General features: G+C 38.5%; 1 protein-coding gene across 1 annotated transcript in view; it reads right to left on the bottom strand.

Annotated features, from left to right (window-relative positions):
- The window catches only part of HCN1 (hyperpolarization activated cyclic nucleotide gated potassium channel 1), a 379,863-nt gene extending 360,235 nt beyond the window's left edge, over positions 1 to 19,628 (bottom strand). Inside the window, exon 1 of the mRNA XM_026017046.2 lies at positions 19,136 to 19,628. Within this exon, the coding sequence (XP_025872831.2) occupies positions 19,136 to 19,545 (410 nt within the window). The 5' untranslated portion in view covers positions 19,546 to 19,628. The remainder of the gene's footprint in view (positions 1 to 19,135) is intronic.
- Between the last annotated feature and the right edge of the window lie 1,597 nt (positions 19,629 to 21,225).

The raw sequence follows: 21,225 nt of genomic DNA, 5'->3' as shown, positions 1-21,225 counted from the left end.
TCTATCTTCTTTACCCAACTAATAGTGGCAGAAAATAACTAAAAATGTTATCAGCAATTGCTTCTTCACAAGTGACATGTGTCAGGTTTTTCATTCTATCCTCACTCATACCTAAAACTAGTGGTTTACCTCCCTAATTCCTACTTGTCTTTGAATTCTAAATTCAACTGTCACATTTCATAGAGGCTTTTCCTAACCCCCTGGATTAGATTAAGCCCCTAGCTCAATCCTTCCATATATTACCCTGTGGTCTTCCTTTGTTAACACTGATCATCTATCATTAGTCATTTAACACATCTTTCACCCAAGATTATAAACTCCTAAGATTGAGGAGTGACACCTGCCTTTTTCAGTGCTCTATTCTGGGTCCAGCTTAGTGACTGGCTCGTACTAGGTTATTAGTAAATCTGTATTGAATTGAATGGCATAGCTGTGAATTTCAGAGAATTTCTCAGAGCCCTGCCTCTTGGATTCCATTCCAAACTTCCTGGCTCTGTTTTATTATCTCTAGCTTAACTCTGTAACCCAACACTGTTTCTCTTCCTAACTCCAAAGTATAGATAACTAAAATTGTCTATTTGGCTTTTAATTTTGCTCTTGTTCTTAAACATATCAAATAGTTAAAAAAAAAAACATACAAAAGTAGAGACACATGAAAGACAACTGAATGTATGTTTAAAAAACAAGCAAAATATAGTAGGAACAATATGGTATTGGTTGAAAGACAGAAGTGGAACTATATACTAGAAGCCAATGGATGAATCATAAGAGAAAAGTAAGAGAGAAAATGGACCTAAACCTAAAAATTGATGGTAAAGAAGTAACAGATTTAGGAGGCATAATAAGTAAGGCATGATAAGTAGGGTGTGTGTCTATGGGTGTGTGTGTGTGTACATGCGCATGTGTACATGGCCACGTGCAAGCCTATACACTACAGGTTGAATGTCAGTGAAAAACAAGTAGGAACATAAAATAATGAGATTCAGTGTTAAGTACCATCATTAATCACTCAGTCCTTGAGGAAACATAAGCTGGAGAGCAGATTTGGCCATAAGGTCAAAGGTGACATAATATATCAAAGGGGTAGTTGGATATGTGGTCTGATGCTAAGGAATATGTCCTGGACTAGAATAGGCAGAGACAGTTCAAGGCATGGTAATGGATTGCACTTCCTTAGGAGAATATGTACAGTTAGGAGAGACAAGACCTTGAAGAAGCTAGACCTTGAGAACCAATAACATTTAAGCGATAATGAGAAAAGAGAAGGGTCAGAGAAGTCAAAAAGGAGTGTCAAAGGTCATTAAGAGTTCAAATTAAATCAAGTCTGAAGAGTGTTTACTAGATTTAGAAACAAGGAGATTAAATGGCATTTACAAGATTTATTATTTGATTGATTGTGTTTTTAATTTTTTTGTCCTCAGTGTTTTGTTCATATAGAAAGCCAGATAATTCAGGATTTAGGAATAATGATAAGCAAGGGAGACAGAGTGAATATAAATTCCTCTTTTCAAAAGTCTGTAAAAGTACAAAGTAAATTATAAAAGTATCAAAAATAACTGAAAGCCAAAGGTTTGTTTCATTTTGTGTCATTTAAATTAAAGTGTTTTGAGTGTGTTTCTTATAGAGAAAGAATTTAAATTTACCTAAGTTAGAGAAGATAAATGACAAATTACGCTTTTGAATTATCCATTATTATTAGAAAATTCTTATTTTGAAGACTAGAACATCACTTACCTCATTTTTCCAAGAGTTTAAAATTAACTCTATTTTTAAACAGGTAAGTTTCAGCAAAATTTTCCTTAATTCTCCATTATCTCTGCTTTTGTTTTCGTTTCATTCTGTTTGCGATTTGGGTTCCTCAGATTATTTCTATAGCTTCATAGTCCCAATAAGTAATGGGAAGTTGTAAAATAATTGTTTTTGGATACAGTGATTTCAATAGGTGGAATAACTTGTTATCAGATCTCAAGAAACCAGAGAGAATGATCTCAGAGGTACAACAGGACCATGGTTTTGGGTAAATTTCTTGAACATCTGCCATATATAACTTACACACTGTTTCTTGCCTTTCTTAGCTGCTTTTTTTCAGTAGATTCAAAATTTAATAATCTATTATTATTCTAATGAATTCTAATTTATAAGCTATCTAATATATAATATTTACATGGTTGTAGACTGCAACCTAGTAGTAAACATCGACCTTTTTTGTGTAATAGCTGTATCTTTTTCAATAATATCTGTAGGTAAAGTTTTACAGCTTCTATTTCCATATACATCCAAATGCCTTCATTATGAGTACAGCTCTTCATTGCTATTTTCATTTGAATAGTCTCTTCATTTTAGTACGTAAGCACTATCATTTAAAAGGATAGAAAAAAGCAAATTAAAAGTATTTTTAGGAAACAGAATTGTTTTCACTAGTTCTTCTGTTTTCTGGAGTATTAAACTTAAGTAGAGCCAATAAAAAAGTCTTAATCGTTTTATCTCTGTATTAGCTACCTGCCTGGATAAGAAAATTTCAATTCTCAAGATTTACCCTTAACTCTTTATTGTCAAATATTTAGCTTTTTATAAAAAGAAATAAGGATTTGTAATAGTTAGGTTTTTACATCTAGAATTCAATCCAATATGGGGAACTGAAAGTGAGCTTTCAGAAAAATGCAGTGAATATTTGGCTAATCGGGCAACATTTCCCACTCAAGATCATCACCTAAATCACTAAGATTCTTATAGCCAGGAAAAGATATAAATTCTAACACTACACTTTTTAATCAAGTCAGAGAAAAAGACTGAGTCAATTGGGTCAGGATATGACTAAATTCCTCTGAGACAAGTCGTTAAGATCCTGGGCTCTGAGCCAGATCCCTGGGTTCAAATCCAAGCTTGTCTACTTGGACGCTGTCTGACCACCTAACTGCTCCATAATCTGGTTTTCTAGACTGTAATGTATCATAAATAATACACCTTGTAGGGTTTCTCAAAGGATTCAGTACTATAATATAAATAAAGACATATAAAATAGTGTCTGGCACATAGAGTTTAGCAGATAATCCTGTATTTTGACTCTGTAGAATAAATCACTGACTGTTGCTTGTCCTATTTATGCCCAGTTAAAACATTTCAACATTAATTATTTCCCTCACTACATCAACGTAAAAATAACTGTGATAAAAAATGCTTAAAATTCTTATTTATTATGGACATTTCGTCAGCAGAGTAGCATGCTTTTCAAAGAAAACAATGGACAGTATTTCCAGGCACACTGATTGCATATTTTGTGAACTTCATTCAAACTCAGATAAAGTAGAACCACCTCATGTCTATTTATGGATAATAAAATGGGGGTGGTGATCACCTTGTTTAAATACTTGATAAGAGAAATAAAAATGTAAAACTATAAAACTAAGTATATTTAAAAATCATAGTGAAGTTATGTTTCTAGGAAGGAATTTTATTTCCAGACATCACTAACTTCTAACTATCACCTTGCATGGTTATATTTCCTAGTCATTAAATGTTTATAGTGATGTGCTTGTGGTATCTGTCGCACTGATTTAAGAACACATTTTGGTCATTACTATCTCTTGCTGTTTGCCTGCAGTGAGCTCTCACATAATTAGGGCTGAATACACTGCACTTTTAAAATTAAACCAAGCCTCTGGGAAAGAATCATGGAAATAGATGGTTAAAGGACACCCAGGCAATTAGCAAGCATGATAAAGTTAAAAATTGAAGATAGGAAAGTAGGTTAAGAGCTTTTCTCTCTCTTTCCAACATGATGTGTTGATACAGAAGGAATATACATTAGATTTATTTTACACAGAAAAGAGATATAGTAGCAGTCTACATTTTAGTGACTATGTAAATCCCTTTACTACTTTCTAATGGATTATTATACTTTTTAAGCACACAATTCTGAAATAATTCTTGACTGACTTTAAAAATTAACCTGAAAATACTTTATGCTTTCTAGAATCACAATAGTGTAACAATAGAATAATAAAGACTTAACAGTTGAATATCTGAGATAATTTTACCCCAGCAATTATTTCTTTTTTTTTACAAAAAAAAGCAAAAGTATTGACTATCTGTGATGGTTTGCAACAAAATTCTCAGAAATAAATACTAAAAAATTATAAAATTTAGCTGATAATTAAATATTATAGCATGGGTGTATAATTATTTTCCCTATTGGCATTCTTTCCCTCCAATAAAAGTTAAATCTTCACGTGCCTGTCTTCTTTACTAGACAAACAGCCTCTGAAGGATCGTTCCTGGTAGTTTCATTTTTCTCATATCTAAAGCACCTAGTGCTCCCTGAAAACATACTCAGTACTCAGTAAATATTTACTGAATGAGTGAATTCATGAATATAATCCAATGTCTTTTAGATAAAGACTATTATTTACTTGTACTTATATATCAATCACTTAAAAGGATAATAAAGAGAAACTAAAAGGGGAATTTAACCTTTGTTAAATATCCTCTAGGTGTCAAGCACCTTTTACATAGTATCTTATTATCACAACATCCTTAAGGAGACAGATAATGTTTTCTCAAATTTTACAGACTGACTTCAAAGGGATAGAACATCTCCTCAAATCAAGTTAGAAGAGTTAGGGTTCTGACTTTTCTGAGATCATTCTGGGTCATTTTCCCACCATAAAGTTGCATTACGTTGCTTTGCCTTAGCATACTTAGGGTTTTGCTTAAAATACAAATCAGATCTATGAGTAAAACAGAAAGGTAAATAGTGATATTACACTTTTTTTTCATTATAGCCTGATCTTTCTTTTTGAAAATCAATATCTCTTCCCCATTGTTTCCTTATTTTTATTGTAAAATAAACAGATACAGAAAACAGTGATTTATTATAAATCAAACATCCTTGAAACCACCACCCAGGGCAAGAAGTAGAACTTTATCACCACCACCTCCAGGAAGCCCTTCCATGTGTACCATCCCAATCACAGCTCCCTAGGGCCCTCTGAAATAATAGTTCTGTTGACTTTCATAGTAGTTGCTCCCTTGAATTTCTTTACATAGTTTCATCACAATTATGCATTCTTAAATTGCATAGTTTAGTCTGCCTCAAACCTCCGTTCTCAGAGTGTCTCATAATCTACAAATTCCCCCCCACCCCGTTCTTTTTCTTACTATTTATCTGCTGAAGAGCCTGGGTGGCAGGCCCATCGATTCTCCAACACTGGATTTGGCTGATTACATGTTCAGGGTCCAAATTCAGCATGTCCCTTAGCCATCTGTATTTCCTGGAGTTTGGCACCGGGACCCAGAGGCTAGATGAAACTGAGATTCCATTCCCTTGGCAAAACTATGAGTGGTGTGTGCTCTTGAATCGAGAAAATGCAATTCTTGGTTTTGCTCTCTCTTGTTATTAATGGCCATTGATGCTCAACATCTAGATGCATGAATTGAATGGTAGTGGTAAAATGGTGATTTTCTAATAATATCATTACCTTTTCACATATTAACTTTAACAATCTGTAAAGACACCCTTCCTGATCTACTATTTGGCTGCACATTGGTTCAGATAATATAGGCAAAGCAGGGTAAACACTTGATTTGTTTATTTACCCAAGTTTCAAGGTAAGGAATTGAGTCCTCGTAAGTTTCAGAGGTTAACCATTTTTTTGTATCATTATGAACTCAAACGTAAACATTTGCTGAGTGAATTTGTTGAAATTCTCATCCTTTTTGAAATTCATCTTGGCTTCTTTGAATTGGCTCCTGATTCCTTTCTATATACCGTGGTAGTCATTGATAATTTCCTTATTATCTGGTATGTAAAGTTGTTTCAGGCCCTTAATACATACTTCCAGCCCCAGTCCTGGGATCAGCCATTTTTCCTCTTGAAATTCCCGCAGACTTCTTCCTCTTGGACTGTGCCAATCCCCTATCCCAGTTTCGGTTGCTTCTCCAGAAAGTATCTATTGTTTAGGTAGGAGGCCTGCCTATTCTCTGATCTAGCAGATAACCTTGATTCTCATTATTTCCTTCCTTCAACCTACAAGGAGGTTCAAAAACAAAAACAAAAACAAAAAAAACAAAGGGCTTACAGCGTGTGCAGGTTTGTCCCAACCTATTTATTTTTTAGGTTCATGGTGATAGTTTTGCTATAAATGTTGCCCACGTGTTTTGGGTTTGGCCATCTATCTGCTTCTTTTTTTATGTGCAAAAACTAAGCTGCCACTATCTTCTAAGACTCAAGTTCCTTTTCCTTTTAAAAATTATGTCAACTTCAATTTTCTTTTATCAAGACCTATGATATCCTTTCCATGAACATTACACAAGGATCACTTTGTGCTTATACAGAAAAAAATTGGTTGGATTTTTTTTTTTTTTTTTTTGTAACTTGGTGAACACAATAAAAGAACCTACTTACCACAGAGTCAAAGTTCAAAGTAATTTTCTTTCAAAACACTGATTCAATATTTTATTAACTATACCTATAGAAAAAGTGTTAGTTTCCAATTCCCTCACAATACGTCACTGTTATACCAAGGAAACGCAATTTGGCAAAAGAAAAAAAAATGATACATACAAAATAGTAATGTTATTCCTTCTTAATGTCATTGCCCAAAGAGAGATATTTTCAGCTCTATTTTGATGAAGATAGCATTGATTCCAAAGGCAATGACATTTAAATAGCATTTATGGGGCTGCAAAACAAGAGTCATCCCAAGATACCCACAACATATATTCCCCAATTTTTTAAAACCTACATAAAAACAAGAATTACAGTAACCAGAATTAATACAAGTATGTATGCATATTATTTTAAATAGCTTCAAACTTTATTTCTCAATACATGTATATGTTTGTTAGGCTATCCACATTAAATTAAAATATTCCATTTTTTATAGCACATATAGGGAGAAAGGCCATCTGGTTGTTGAAACTTGCGTATAAAAACCAAGACTGAGGATAATGTTGCTAAAATGTCTTCATTCACTCATATTTACTTTATGCTAGGCATGGATCTAGGCTTGGGAATATAGTGCTTTATATAAGGGTTATAGTTAAGCCCCTAAGTGAGGCTTAATTATTGATGAGGAAAGATCATAATCAAATTAGATAAATGGAATACTTCATGTAATATAATAAATTGTGTTAAGTTCTATGAAGAAAAGGCAGGGCAGAGATATGGGGAATAAATGATAAGCAGGGCTTTGGACAAGGTTGAAATTTTACTCAAGTTATATTTGTTTACATCTTTCTACTATTATGAAAAATATTATAGTGATCATCCTTGTATCCAACTATTTGTGAACAGGTCATATCTTTTTTGTAAGATAATTTACTAGCTTATACATTTTCAAGAACTTTTTATAAGGGTCAAATAGACCTTCAGATAGGTCTTCAGAGTACTATGTTGGAAAGCTCTGCCCCACGGTAACATTATTAAGTAATTGATTAATATTTTTCTAGGAACTCTGATTTCAGTTTTTTTGACCTTTTATAAATTTCAATGTTTTTGGATTTAGTTTTACTGCAAACTGATGAGAACAGACTTTATTCGACTATTTTAATTGATTAATACTACATATTTTATAACATCTTTTATACATTGATTTATTTTTAAATTTTTTTAAATTTTTAAATTTGGGTATATAGTTTATATTTTTGGCTTTGTAGTCAGTAATTCTTTTTCTATTATATATCTTCAATTGTGGTTGTTAATACATAGGAAACTTATTAATATATTTTAACATATTTATCTTATAATCATCCATCCTACTGAACTTTGCCATTACTTTGATCATTTATCAGTTGGTTCAATCAGCTTTTTAAAACAGGTAAACAGCATCTGCAAAATATTTAGTGTCCCCTCATTCCAAATATGTTTCTAGCTATACCTTTGTGCCTTACTGCTGACTGACTCATCAAAGACAAACCTCTATTAAATCCCTGCTGACCAAGTATCTAGCCTCAGAACTAAACTTCTTGGTTGGGATTTCTCTACCTCTCAAGACAAGTCTTTCTAGCTACAGTTCTAATTCTTAAATGGCTCGTCCAAACAAAAGTCTGTCTCCAGGTATCGTCCATCCATTCTACTTAGTATCGTATTTCTGTGTAAAACATTAGATAGTTCAGGAAGTATTAACTTGGAGTCCAAAAATAAATGCGTTTGCAGGGAACCACAAACCTCTTGAAGTCACAGACAAAATTTTGTGAATATATGCACTTTTCTAGGACAGAGGATCCGCAGCTTTCATTCGATTCTTAAAGTATTTTATGAGCCTGACAGCCTAAGAGTCACTCAATGGATAGGCATGAATGATTAGTATAATCAATAATTAGAGCTAATGGAATTCTTGGGTTATCTATATTATTGAATACATGCACAACCATAACTAGGTGGTGTCAGCGTATATCTCTGCTCTTTTATATATCAAAAAATACATCTGAATCCCAGGTAACATATTTGCCTCTAATCTTCAGCCTAATTCAGTTATATGATTATTCAAAACAAATACCATATGTATTACTCAGAACAAAGAACCTTTTTTAAAAATAATTATTTAAATAATGAATAACTCTTCCATAGAAAAAATAAAGAATACTATTTTCCCTATCCATACCACTAATATAACATCCAGTATTCATTTTTTCAGCCTCTGCTCACCGCAAATAACCAAGACTGTATAATTTTTAATAAGGTATATTATCCTTAAAAAACAAGGCTAACACATTCTGCAAGGGTAATAAGTGACATCTGCTATAAAGTGATGTAAAAAAATCTTTAAATCATTCTTTCAAATTTGCCATCTTTCTTAAATTATATTTCCAAATAACCATTTTTCACAGACTATTAAATTTGACAATAAAAAAATGAAAGAATTTAGCAAGTTATGAATCATCTTATTTGGCTCATATATAAAATCTAACTGATTTGAAATAAGATCGCAAATGGTTTAACTATGCCACTTTCTGATGAAAATAAAGATTAACAGGAAGGAGTACAAGCAACTCAATGCCTTTAGAATTTTCCCTAAAAGCTATTCTAAATGTTCAATACCATAGCATTCTATACCGACTTAGAAGATAATAACAGTATATCTGGAAAATTTTGCAGTTAGAAGATCCATTAAAAGTTTTCCGATGCTAATTGCTTCACGAATGAATCTATTTCACATAGCACACACAAAAATTGCCATTATACATCAGGGCTTCTGCTGCCCAGACTTCTAAGATAAAAAGAAAACAGAACAGCCTAACACTTAACATGGCCCTGCCCTCAGAGATACATTTGCCTTAAAGAATTCTGAAGATTATTAAGTATGTATAAAGATAGTATTTTCTTTTCTCAAATAGTTCACACACCTTAATTCTGTTTCAATTTTAATTTTATAATAATAGTTAACACATTGCATTCAGCATAATCTCTAAGCACTATGCATCTAGACACTATAAAATATTTATAATATTAACATAAAATATGTATCACTCCAACAACCTGACAAGATACATATACTATTTTCCTCATTTTATAATTGAGGAAACTAAAGCCCAGAATTTTGTAGAACATTACATTATCGTTTAACTTCCAGTATTTTTCCCACATGTTGATATGTAAATTTCTCTTTGAAAAGGTTGAGGTGTTTGTTTTTTTCTGACTCAGCTGTGCTCTTAAGCTTCTGTGTAAGGACCCTTGGTAGGGTCTTTTCCTTTCTTAATGGTGAGCACTCTCTGAATTTCTCAGAAAAGACATTTCACTTCCTATCTGGAAAATTTTGTTTAAAATGTCTCTGTTAAAATAAATAAATAAATAAATAAATAAATAAATAAATAAATAAGTCTCTTAATTCCATATATCCATTTTCACACTTTGTTCTCACTCTGAAACTCTTTTTTTAGATTTTGACCTTATGAATTATCCTTTATTTTGTTTATATTTTCTATTCTTTTTTTTTTTTTTGCCCTAATTCTAAGAGATTTCCTAGACTTTATATGCCAACTTATTACACGTGAGCATTTTTTTCTTACTTTCTGGCTATTCTTTTCATAGAAATATTTTCCTTATTGTATACATAAAATATCTTCCTGAAGATATAATTCATAGACAAATTTTTAATAATGTTATAATTTCCCTTAACCCCAAATGCCTCTCTGTTCTCTGGACTTTCTTTTGCTGTTTGATTTAGTCTTTCTCTCTTACAATGGAGACTTTTCTCAAAAGACCCATAACCTTTTGCTTACATATCATATTAGATGATAGAATAACAAAATGTAATTACAATCTCTACATATGCGAGGCTTTCTGCAAAGTTGTTAGATAATGAATAAGAATTTTTAGGCCTTGAAATGTCTCCCTTTGGATATATTTTTCTCCAGTTTCCTGCTTGGGGAGAATTGAACTGGCTCCAAGCATTCTAATGTTAAGACTGAAAGTTCTGTATTCACTATGAAGACCCTCATTTAATCTGCCTGGTTTCATCCTGTTGTTCCTGAAGACTGTTTCTTAGCTAGTACTTCATGTCCTAAACACTTCTGGGGTTCAATGGTGAAGTACTGTAAAAGTAATTTACAGAAATTTATAATTTCTCCATTAGTCTTCTATTTTCCAAAATGTTTTTGAGATCTCTTATTCTCTGCTTTCTCCTCTTTCTTCTATTTATCTATTTATCTATGTGTTTTCTCATATTATTTTGGAATGGTTTAAAGAGGTAAGAAGAATAAACAATTAGGTTTAATCCATAATGTTTCCCTGAAGGTTAGAATTATTTATCTTAATAGCCTTGCTTCCTTTTAGGTAAAAGAGATGGAGTGACAGAATTAAGATTCAGAAGGGCTGAATTCCTGGCCCAGTTCTTTCAATCTATCTATGTCACCATGTTCATGCTGCTTAACCTCCCTGCAGTTTCATTTAGTCATCTATACTGGGCAGAGAAATGTAATAGTTGTGACAAGTCCTTGCAAGTGGCAGTGGGGAGTGAATGCTAGGTATTGCTATAGGGAAAGAAAGAGCTTTCCTTATCTGGATTTACTAACTCTAAGATTAAATGTGTGTACATCCTGGTTGCAGATTAATTCTTTATCCATTTATTGAATATTTGTTAAAAGTCTTTCATGTTGACCCAGTAACTTCAATCCAAAGAGAAATGAAAATACATCTCTGCTCATGAAATTGTATAAGAATATTCATATCAGCAGTAATCATAATAACTAAAAGGTAGAAACAATGCAGATGTGCAACTGATGAATGGATTAACAAATTTGTTCAGTAAAAAAGAGAAAGTGTTCAGTAAAAAAGAGAAAGTATTGAAATATGCTACAACATGAATGAAACTTGAAAATATGCTAATTGAAGTAAGCCAATAACAGAAGACTACATATCAATCCATTGAAACGAAATGTCCAGAAAAAAAAAAAATCTCTAGAGACAGAAAGTAGAAAGTAGGGGGTTGCTTATAGCTATGAGGGGAGAGGGAAAGAGGAGACAGAAATGAATGCTAATGGGAATGGGTTCCTACTTGGATAATATTTTCTAAAATTCATTTGGGTAATGGTTGTACAACTATGTGAACTATATTAAAAATCAATCATACACATTAAATGAGAATTATATTGTATCTGAATTATATCTCAAAAAATGTTAAAAAATAGAGCATTTGAGAAAATTTAAGCAGAAAAAATCTCTTATGTGTACTTTTATGGCATTAGGAATATAAAATTGGGTAATATTGAAGAGGTCATGGAACTTATATTCTAGTGAAGGGACATGCATAAAATATAATTATAAATTCCAGTGAAATTAGAGACTCAAATAATTAAGTAGATGGTAGAGGTTGAGGTGATCACAATGATTAAACTGAAATCCAAGTGACAAGGAGAAGCTAGCTGTGGTGCAGAATGACAAAAAGTGAAAAGAGAATTTTAGGCAGTGAGCTTAAGTGTCACATCAAAATCTCCGGGACAGGAGAGAACTCAGCTTACTGTAGGAACTTAAAATTGACTCAAGTGGCTAGAAAACAGTGAGGGAGCAAGCTGTGGGTGATAAGATTACATAGATAAATTGAAATTATGCAAGAACTTGTATAGATGTAGCTCAAATGTATATCTTGTAGCTCAAATGTATTCTAAAAGTAATGGGAAGCCTCTGAAGGGTTATAAGCAGCACGATATTATTAGACATTAAATCATATTATCTGCTTTTTAAGATTACTTTTCCCACTCTATGATGAATAGAATATAGTTTTGACTTTCTGTCCTAACACTGCTTATGCACATCTAAACAGAAATGTCAACCACACTGGTAAACCTACATTACTCATAATTTTTAAAAGTGTCTCAACTGGTGGCAGTATTAAATTGGTAAAGTCGATATGGATAGAATCTGTAAAATATTCATAGTCAGTAATTCCATTCCCCGAACTCTGCCCAAAATATAATGAAGAGTAACGCACAAAGATGTCCACTGCAGCACTATTTAACATGAATGTACAAAATTTGTAAATAGTTGCTAACTCTGTTTGCATGTACTTAGCCTTACTAATTTAGAGTTATAGTTAATGTCTTGAAAATAAAAATAGGTCTATGTAAATAAGATGATCCAATTGTAAATCCAGAACATATATAATTCTGCTACTTAAATGGTCAGTTATTAGGTGAATTGGTTAAAATATACGATTTTATTTATTTATCCACGAGAGACAGAGAGAGAGAGAGAGAGAGAGAGAAAGTGAGAGAGAGAGAGAGGCAGAGACACAGGCAGAGGGAAAAGCAGGCTCCATGCCGGGAGCCAGACGTGGGACTTGATTCCAGGTCTCCTGGATCACACCCTGGGCCAAAGGCAGCGCTAAACCGTTGAGCCATGTGGGCTGCCCTGGTTCAAGAATATTATGGGGAAATTAACTAACAAACTTGAAAAGAGTTATCACATCAATTTTTGTCATTCACACTTGGGTGAAATGTGTCAGATAAGTGTTCAACTCAAAAATAATCAATGTCAATATACATGCTTATGTGCATAATCATATACAGATGTCCCTTGGATAGTTTCTACCCACATGCACAACATACACACACACACACACACACACACACAATACAGAGAATTAATAGAACAAAGATGGTTTATTGTGCAAAAACACAGATTATTCCATAATTCACCAGGAAGCATCACCATAGTCCCTTGATTTTTCTTTCTCTGGAAAAATAACGGTAAGTTGTACATCAAGGTGCCTTTACAATGAAAACGATTTGTAGAAGAAAAGTACTTAGTATAAGTAAAAATAGTCTCTTTTTCCTAGAGTAAGCAGATTTTTTCTTCATTACCACCACCTCTGCTGCTAAAATATATAGTGTCAGCTTAATTCATAGTTTGTTACTTCTTTATAGAAAATGATAAAATGGAAATTTGTCACAGATTCAGAAAATGTTCAGTATTCTTTATGTAGTGCTATGGTTTACCATAATTTGTACTGTAATTACAAGAAACTGTATTTGAAATTCCTCACCCCTAGCCCAATCATTGTCTCTAAGTACTGAAGTAAATTATCTGCTAAATAAAACAATTACAGTTAGAACGGCAAAATGTTCACATGAACATCACATCAGATATATTTTGCTTGTCTCTTACTCACTTTGGGATATAAGTTCATTGAGTGGAATAACGCAGAATTACAAATACTACTTAAATTGCCTTTTGGAGGGCAGCCCGGGTGGTTCAGCAGTTTAGCGCCGCCTTCAGCCCGGGCCATGATCCTGAGGACCCGGGATCGAGTCCCATGTCAGTCATGTTCCCTGCATGGAGCCTGCTTCTCCTTCTGCCTGTGTCTCTGACTCTCTTTCTCTCTCCTCTCTGTGTTTCTCATGAATAAATAAAAATAAAGTATTTTTTAAAAATTGCCTTTTGGGATTGGTGTTGTTTTGGTTTGTGGTTTTAGACCAAGTAGATATAGTTTGATTATATTTTGTCAAATGAGCTCTGGATAATAAGTAATATATTGTTCCAATGCATTATTTGCATTACCCATCAACATCCAAGTTCATAAATATAAGTCTACATAATTAAATGTGAATTGGTAAAAATGCATCTGCCCAAAGACTCAATTTGTACAGTCCCCAAAACTAGGTTTAAAGGGAAAGTTGCTCAGACAAAAATGCAAAACCTCTTGTAACATTTTAGTAGTACAGTATCACTGTCATATCTACCAAATGTAATGAAATAGTGAAATAAAATTTAGCTTTATAACTTACATGTATACTAAGAAAAATAATAGAATAAATTCATACTTCCAAATATTTCAAATAATATCACTTTAATCAGGCCTAAAGCCACTAAGGGAAAGTTAATTGAGGAGAACCTGGGTGGCTCAGTGGGTTCAGCATCTGCCTTTAGCTCACGATCCCAGGATCCTGGGATCGAGTCCCACATCAGGCTCCCCCTGGGGAGCCTGCTTCACCCTCTGCCTGTGTCTCTGCCTCTGTGTCTCGAATGAATGAATGAATGAATGAATGAATAAATAAATTTAAAAAAGAAAAACTTAATTGAATTTACAAGCTATTAAAAAGTTCACCTAATAGAAAATAAATTCTTAAGGTAAATTTTGGATGTTGATATGGAAAGCAAATAGAGGAGCATTGCTGGGAGAGTACAGACTGCATTCAGCACAAAGATACATAACAGTAGGCTAATTAGTCCTTAAAGCCCAGAAGGTTGAATTGTTTTTTCAGGAGAAGCTCCTGGAAACAAAGGTTTCTCTCTAACTTACTGTGTGAAAATGGGTGAAGCCTCCCTTCACTAATGAACACATCAGTGATCTCTGACATCACTACTATTAATGGCTGCAGCACGAGGCAGGGATGCAAGACCAGAAATGGCAACATCTTCAGGAAGTGACTCCTGTCTCTAGAGTCCTTATGTACTTATGACACAATAAGCTTTTCGTACAGTTATTCACACTAATTGATGAAAAGCAGTGAAAGAAATAACAAGTCAAAATATCAAATCTCCTCCTTTACCAGAGGCAAGATATTGGCTGATGATATATATGAAATGGGAGCATTATCTATAAAAGAGCCCTTATATAAGCTTGATCCAGAAAAATAATATCAGAATCCTTGAAATGACAAAGAGTCCGGTGATAAATTCTTTCAAGGTAAATTATGCACATAATAAAAACCATCTGCAAAAGTACTCTACTCTTCCAATCCACTTGAATGATAGTATCGTAACTATGGATTGACTCTGAGAGCACAATGCTAGGTCAGTGTCAATTTTTTATTAAATAAATATAAAGTAAAATTTTAGCTAACAAATATATAATCACTGTTAGTGATCTCAAAAAATCACACTTAACTTCCTAATCAGATACTTACTTGTTTGTGTGTGTGTGTTGTGCACATGAAACTCAGTAAGACTGAGACCATAGCCTCACTACACAAAGCTCGGTGTAATTTTACTTTTTAAGGAACTATTTTTTTCCTAGTTTGGGTGATGACATACCATGATATAAACAAAAACATAAGAATTTCTTTACTAAACTCTCTAGCTCCCACCCAATTATTTCTAAAAAACAAAACAAAATCAAGTCTTATGAGAATAAAATCAAAGGCTATGTTCCTTCAGGAGGCTCTAGGGGAGAATCCACTCCATGCCTTTTCCAGCTTTCAGACACTGAATGCCTTCCTTGGCTCCTGGGACATCACTGTGATCTCTGCTTCCATCATCACATGTCCCTTTCCCTGCTACCCGGTTATTTCTAACAGTATTGGGCGTATTTGATAGTTGACTCTTCTTTAGTCCCTGAAGATTTCTAACATCATCCTCCCCTGAGAAAGAAGGGAAATACAGAGCTTCTGCCCTACTTACACCGGAGGTAGAAGAAAACTACCTGCCAGACACAGCAATAGCTCTCTGGGGCTGGTGGCTGAGAGAAGCACCTAGCTAGTTCTGCAGGAGTCGCAGTGGGAGCACAGCCCGGCCACTAGAGGGAAGTGGAAAGGGACTTGCCTTGGAAGTCACCCGGAAAAGAGATACTAGATCATCAGCACAGTGTCAAAATCCTGACATGCCCTGGAGTAGCAGGCTTACACTACATTCAGCGGTATGGGGCTGACCAAAAAGCAGAGTGAGTAAATTTCCTTGGCCATGCTAAAGTTTATGGAAGTATCAAGTATCAAAAACAACAACAACAACAAAGAAAAACCCCTTATTTCCAGTATTCCCACAACCCTCCATGGAAATCTATTCTTAAGTGTCACTTTCTCTGTGGCTAAATTATAACTGAACCTAAGTTAGGTGTTATAGGAATCATGGCAAAACCCTGCCCTTAAACTGTCTTCTGCAGGAAGGAGCCTGAGGTGAACACATCGTAACCAGAACATTTCTATTATGTTAGAGATTATTCCCATATTGCTTTTCCTTTAGGGAAAAAAAGTACTGCCAGAATTTTGTCTTTCTTGTTTCTGCTTTTGTCACTACATTATCCTAACATGTAACAGGTTTTGAGAAATCTTCTATTGGTATTAAGTAAGATCATATAAAATATTAATGATATAATAATATTTAAATACCTTCATATATGCAAATAAATAGGCAAATGATTACTTCTTTAGTTTTTTTGTTTTAGAAAACTGGTATATATTGTAATTATGAGTTTTAAAATCTACCTTTTTCAGATACCTTCCAGCTAAAACCTAAACCTAGTGATAGTTTAATTTATGTCTGTCATTTCCTTTTTCCAGTTATGCGTGAGAAAACCAAATATTGCAAACTACTCCACGCTTGAGTTTGCTTCGAGTATTACCTCACTTCTTCATCATTTTTTATTTCTTTGAAATGTATGATAAAAATAAACCATCATCTGATTTCAGTTAATTTCTTATTTAGTGACATTTTTTGTTGTTTTTAAAAGACATATTTTGTCTCAGATGACTCACTTGAGAAACTGTGGAGAATCTCGAATTTTATGAATTTCATTAATTCAAAAGATACCGGTACATTATTCCAATTCCTGAAAGGCAGGAATGTTTTCATCCAGTAGGTGTGAAAGTTTAATTATTTAGTATGTGTCACCATTTTGAAAAGTGTAATTTCTTTTCACATGTTCAAGAATTAAAAGTATCAGAAGTAATCAAGAACGCTCACTTACTTGAAGTAAAATTAAATAAAGTGTAGCATTTTATTCGCATGTGAATTGCGAACTACATATATTTCTGGAAACACCATGCTTGCTTTTGTTATTAAAGGGTGTTTCCGTGTAAACTTTTTTTCATGATGAAAAGGTAATAGGTTGTAACATATTTCCACCAAGGACTGAGGTAGAGATAATATTCCACATTTGATTTTAACCTTTAAAATTCTAAAGAACATGACAATCTAAGACACCTTAAAACAAGGTCACTTATAGGTTTGCTTCATCTTCCTGATGAAGGAAACATGGTTGATGACTTAGTAGATCCTCCCAATGTAAACATCAGGTTGATTATTTAGTGGATCCTCTCAATGTAAACATCACTGCAGGTCCAACTCTTAATTTGCCAGGGACTATAAACGTCATGAGATTTTACAAGTCTTCCTTTGGACTTTGTAACATTTTTTTTTTCTTCAAATAAGAACCTTAAAAGGATGCACTTCCTAAATTCCATTCTCTCTATGCATAAATAATAGGGGCTACTGATTTCTGAGACAATATTATAAACTCCAAAGAGGGTGAAGACAGTAACTCCAAAGCTTTGTGCGGCAGGAGTTTGCGTCTCCCACAGCTGAAGCCATTCAGGACTGTGGACAGCTCCTGCCAAGGCAAAGAGCCGATGGCCACGTCCCTTAAGTAACTCAAAGCAGCGCTGCTTCTTACTGCCCTGTCTGTGTGCTGTTTCATAGACGCCCATTGAAACTGCACAGTTTGCACACAGACTCCTTCCACCGGTTCCTCTTCGAAAGAGTTCAGTGAAATAATAAATAAATAATAAACGCCACCCTGAGTTTTCTCCTTGCACACGGGGGGGGGGAGCCCAGCCTTCCGGGAGCTGCCTGCCGGGCGTGCGCACGCTAATAAGAGGATCTGCTTCGCGACCTTCATTTGATAATCTCTAAACGTGCTTATAACCGAATGAATGCTTGGGCGACAAATAAGGTGGGGAAACGTCTTAATTCTAATGCTCCGAAGAAGCGGTCTCCCTGCCGGCTGACAGCTCCCTCTGCCCTGGTTCCCCAGCCGGGGAGACGGGGAAAGAGATTTCTGAAACAGACCTGTAGTCAAGGTCAAGAAAAGGGTGTCCCTGGGCTAGGGGAGGGGGCTCTGGAAGCCACCCTCGCCCCTCCCCCTCCCCCGCCCCCGCCCCCGCCCCCGCCCGCCCCGCCCCCGCCTCCGTTTCGGGAACTCCAAGCTCCCTGCCCCGCTGCTGCCCAACCTGGCCGCCCTGCCCCGCTCAGATCTCAAGCCGGGGCCCATCCAAGCGCACACTGCCCTTCCGCAGGCTGCCAGCCACTATTCTGAAGAAATGCACTGAGGATGGATGCCCAGTGCCTATAAGCAGACGATGAAAAAAAAAAAAAAAACACACAAAAAAAAGATTAACATTCCCCAGGGGCGGGAAGCGGCTGGAAGGGCCAGGACTTGAGTCACCGTCTCCGCGCGCCCCATCCTCTCTCCGCAAGCCCGGGAGCCCGGGAGCCCGGGAGCGCCTTTGCCTCCCGCTCGCCCAGGGCCCGCTCCCCCGGGGACGAGTTTCTGGCCGCTTCCTTACACTCCCCATCTCCGAAGTAAAAGTTTTCCCGGCACGACGACTTCGCCTCCTCCCACCTGGAGGTCGCCGTGGACTTCTTCCCCGGTGTGTGTGTCCCCAAAGTTCCCGAGGCGCGGGAGGCGAGCCTCCCTGGGATTCCCGGGCAACAGGAGCTCCCCATCACCGCCCCCCCAGCCACCACCACCCTCCTCCTCCTCCTCCTCCTCCTCCTCCTCCTCGGCGGAAACTAGTTGAAGACGGGAGCCAGGATGGGCCCGAGCGCCGGCCGCCCGGCGCGCCCTCCCTCCGCGGCCCCGGGGCGCCCCCTCCCAGGCGCGGGGAAGCGCTGCTGGAGGGCGCGCCCCGGGAGGAGGGAGCGAGGGAGGGAGGGAGGGAGGGAGGGATGCAGGGGCGCCCCCGCCCCCCGGGGAGCGCTCACCTGAAATCGCTGTAAGGGTGGATAATCCAGAAGCCTGCAGTTTTAACCCTTTCCTGCTCCTTCTCCACCGCCTTCTGGCTCCCGAACATGCGGAGGGAGAATTTGTTGACCCCGGGCTGCAGCATGGAGGTGAACTGCCTCTGCATGAAGCCGTACTGCCGCCGGGGGCCCTCGGCGTCCTCGAAGCCCCCGGCCGGCTCCTCGCCCGCGCCGCCGCCGCCGCCGCCGTCCACCTTGAAGCACACCGAGTTGCCGTGCTCCTTCGCGCCCGCCCCGCCGCCCGGAGGGGTGCCCAGGCGCTTCTCGGCCGCCGCCGGCCCCGCGCCCGTCGCGGGCGCCTTGCCGGGGAAGGCGCTGCTGCCATCGTCCCGGCTGCCGGACGAGGAGTTGGGCTTGCCGCCGGCTTCCATGCCCGGGCGACGCGGCCGGCGACGGCGCGGGCTCCAGACTCGCCGGCCGCCCGGCGCGGGGGGCTCGGGGGGCTCGGGGCCCGGGGGGCGCGGGCGCGGGGGGCGCGGGCGCGGGCGGGGGCGCTGGCGGGGGCGCTGGCGGGGGCGCTGGCGGGGGCCCGGGCCGGCTGCCGGCGAGCCCCGCTGCCCGTCGCGGCGGCGGCGGCGGCGGCGGCGGCGGCGGCTCCTGCTTCCCGCCCGCGCCGCGGCTCCCTGCGCGCCTCGCTCGCGCCGCCGCCGCTGCCCTCAGCGGCTGCGCTCCGGGCTCCGCCGCGGCTGGGGCTGGGCTGGGGCTGGGCTGGGCTGGGGCTGGGCTGGGGCTGCCCGAGCGAGGCGAGGCGAGGCGAGGCGAGGCGAGGCGAGGCGACGCGAGGCGAGGCGAGGCTCCGCGCAGCCCTCGCGCGCCAGCGCCGCCCCTCGGCCGCCCTCTGCCGGCCGGAGACGGAGTCTCCCCGCCCGCACCCCGCGCGCTCTCCCTGCACTCGTGCTCCACTTCTGCCCAGCGTGACATTGAACTCAGGAGCCCTCCCAGGCATTTATGTGCGCGTGTTGCGAGAGCCCCGGTGCATGTCTTGCGCGTACGAGGACAGAGAGGGACAGCGATGCAAAGAGACGGAGAGACACGGGGCTAGCGGGTGTGTGTGTGTGTGTGTGTGTGCGCGCGCGCGGCCCGAGGAAGCAAACATCCTGAAACTCACACTGTCTGAGCGCCTGTTTGAATGATGTGACAGATAGGAAAAGGGAGAGAGGCTGGCCCTGCACGCTGAAAATTGACGTGCAAAGCCAGATGTACGAAAAAGAAGCAAGATTTGATCGTGGACAGCAGATTTCATGAGTGAAAGGGAAGGTGTGTGTGTGTGTCTGTGTGTGTGTGTTCTGGAAGGAGGGAGACAGCGAAAGGGACTGGATCTGGGCAACCGGGAGTAATCAGCTGCTTGGGGCTTTTCAGAGGAAGATGTGACACCAAGGGACAGACAAGCTGACCTCCTTACACTCATCCTTGTTTATTCTTCTCCAGCTCCTTAAGCAGGGGATGGGATTGCTTTTCTTCCCAAGGCCACTCACGTCAACACACAGGAGAACAAGTCTTCCAGCTGCCAACACTGAGAAAAAAAAAAAATGTGTTAGGGAAAACTCGCCAGAGCTGACCTATCTTTTTAGATAAGTTATGTAATCAATAAAACACACCAAGAGGCATGCATGTTGGTCAGTGTTCACCTACACCTCACCAGGAAGCCAAGACGTCTTGGGATGTAGGCGGAATGTAATCACCATTGCAGAAGGGGGAAAGTATTCTCAAGAGAGATTTACAATGTGCTACTGATGCTGAGGAAAGCATTCTGAGATTCCTTCTATCCCCTTGGTGTCTCTCAAACACACTAGATTAGTTAAAGGAAGCAAGATGTGCTGCCAAACTCGCCAATCACTCAGCAGGGCAGCCCTAGAGTCTGAAGAGCTTCAAGACTCCCAAATGTCCCAAAACATCTGTTCCAGATACAAGCATTGCCTTCCTGCCCGCAGCCTCTTGAAAGGAAACCCTGCCCTGCCAAGAGTCTCCGATCTAAGGGGTTCCTGTCAGCTACAGCCACTTTTTGGGAGGAGAGGAGTGAGCACCCGAGGGAGGGAATCTGTGGCTCACTG

Source organism: Vulpes vulpes, chromosome 4 (genome assembly GCF_048418805.1).
Source record: "Vulpes vulpes isolate BD-2025 chromosome 4, VulVul3, whole genome shotgun sequence".
NCBI classification, from domain to species: Eukaryota; Metazoa; Chordata; class Mammalia; order Carnivora; family Canidae; genus Vulpes; species Vulpes vulpes.
Note: the sequence above shows the minus strand (reverse complement) of the source record. Positions and strands in the feature narration are given on the sequence as shown.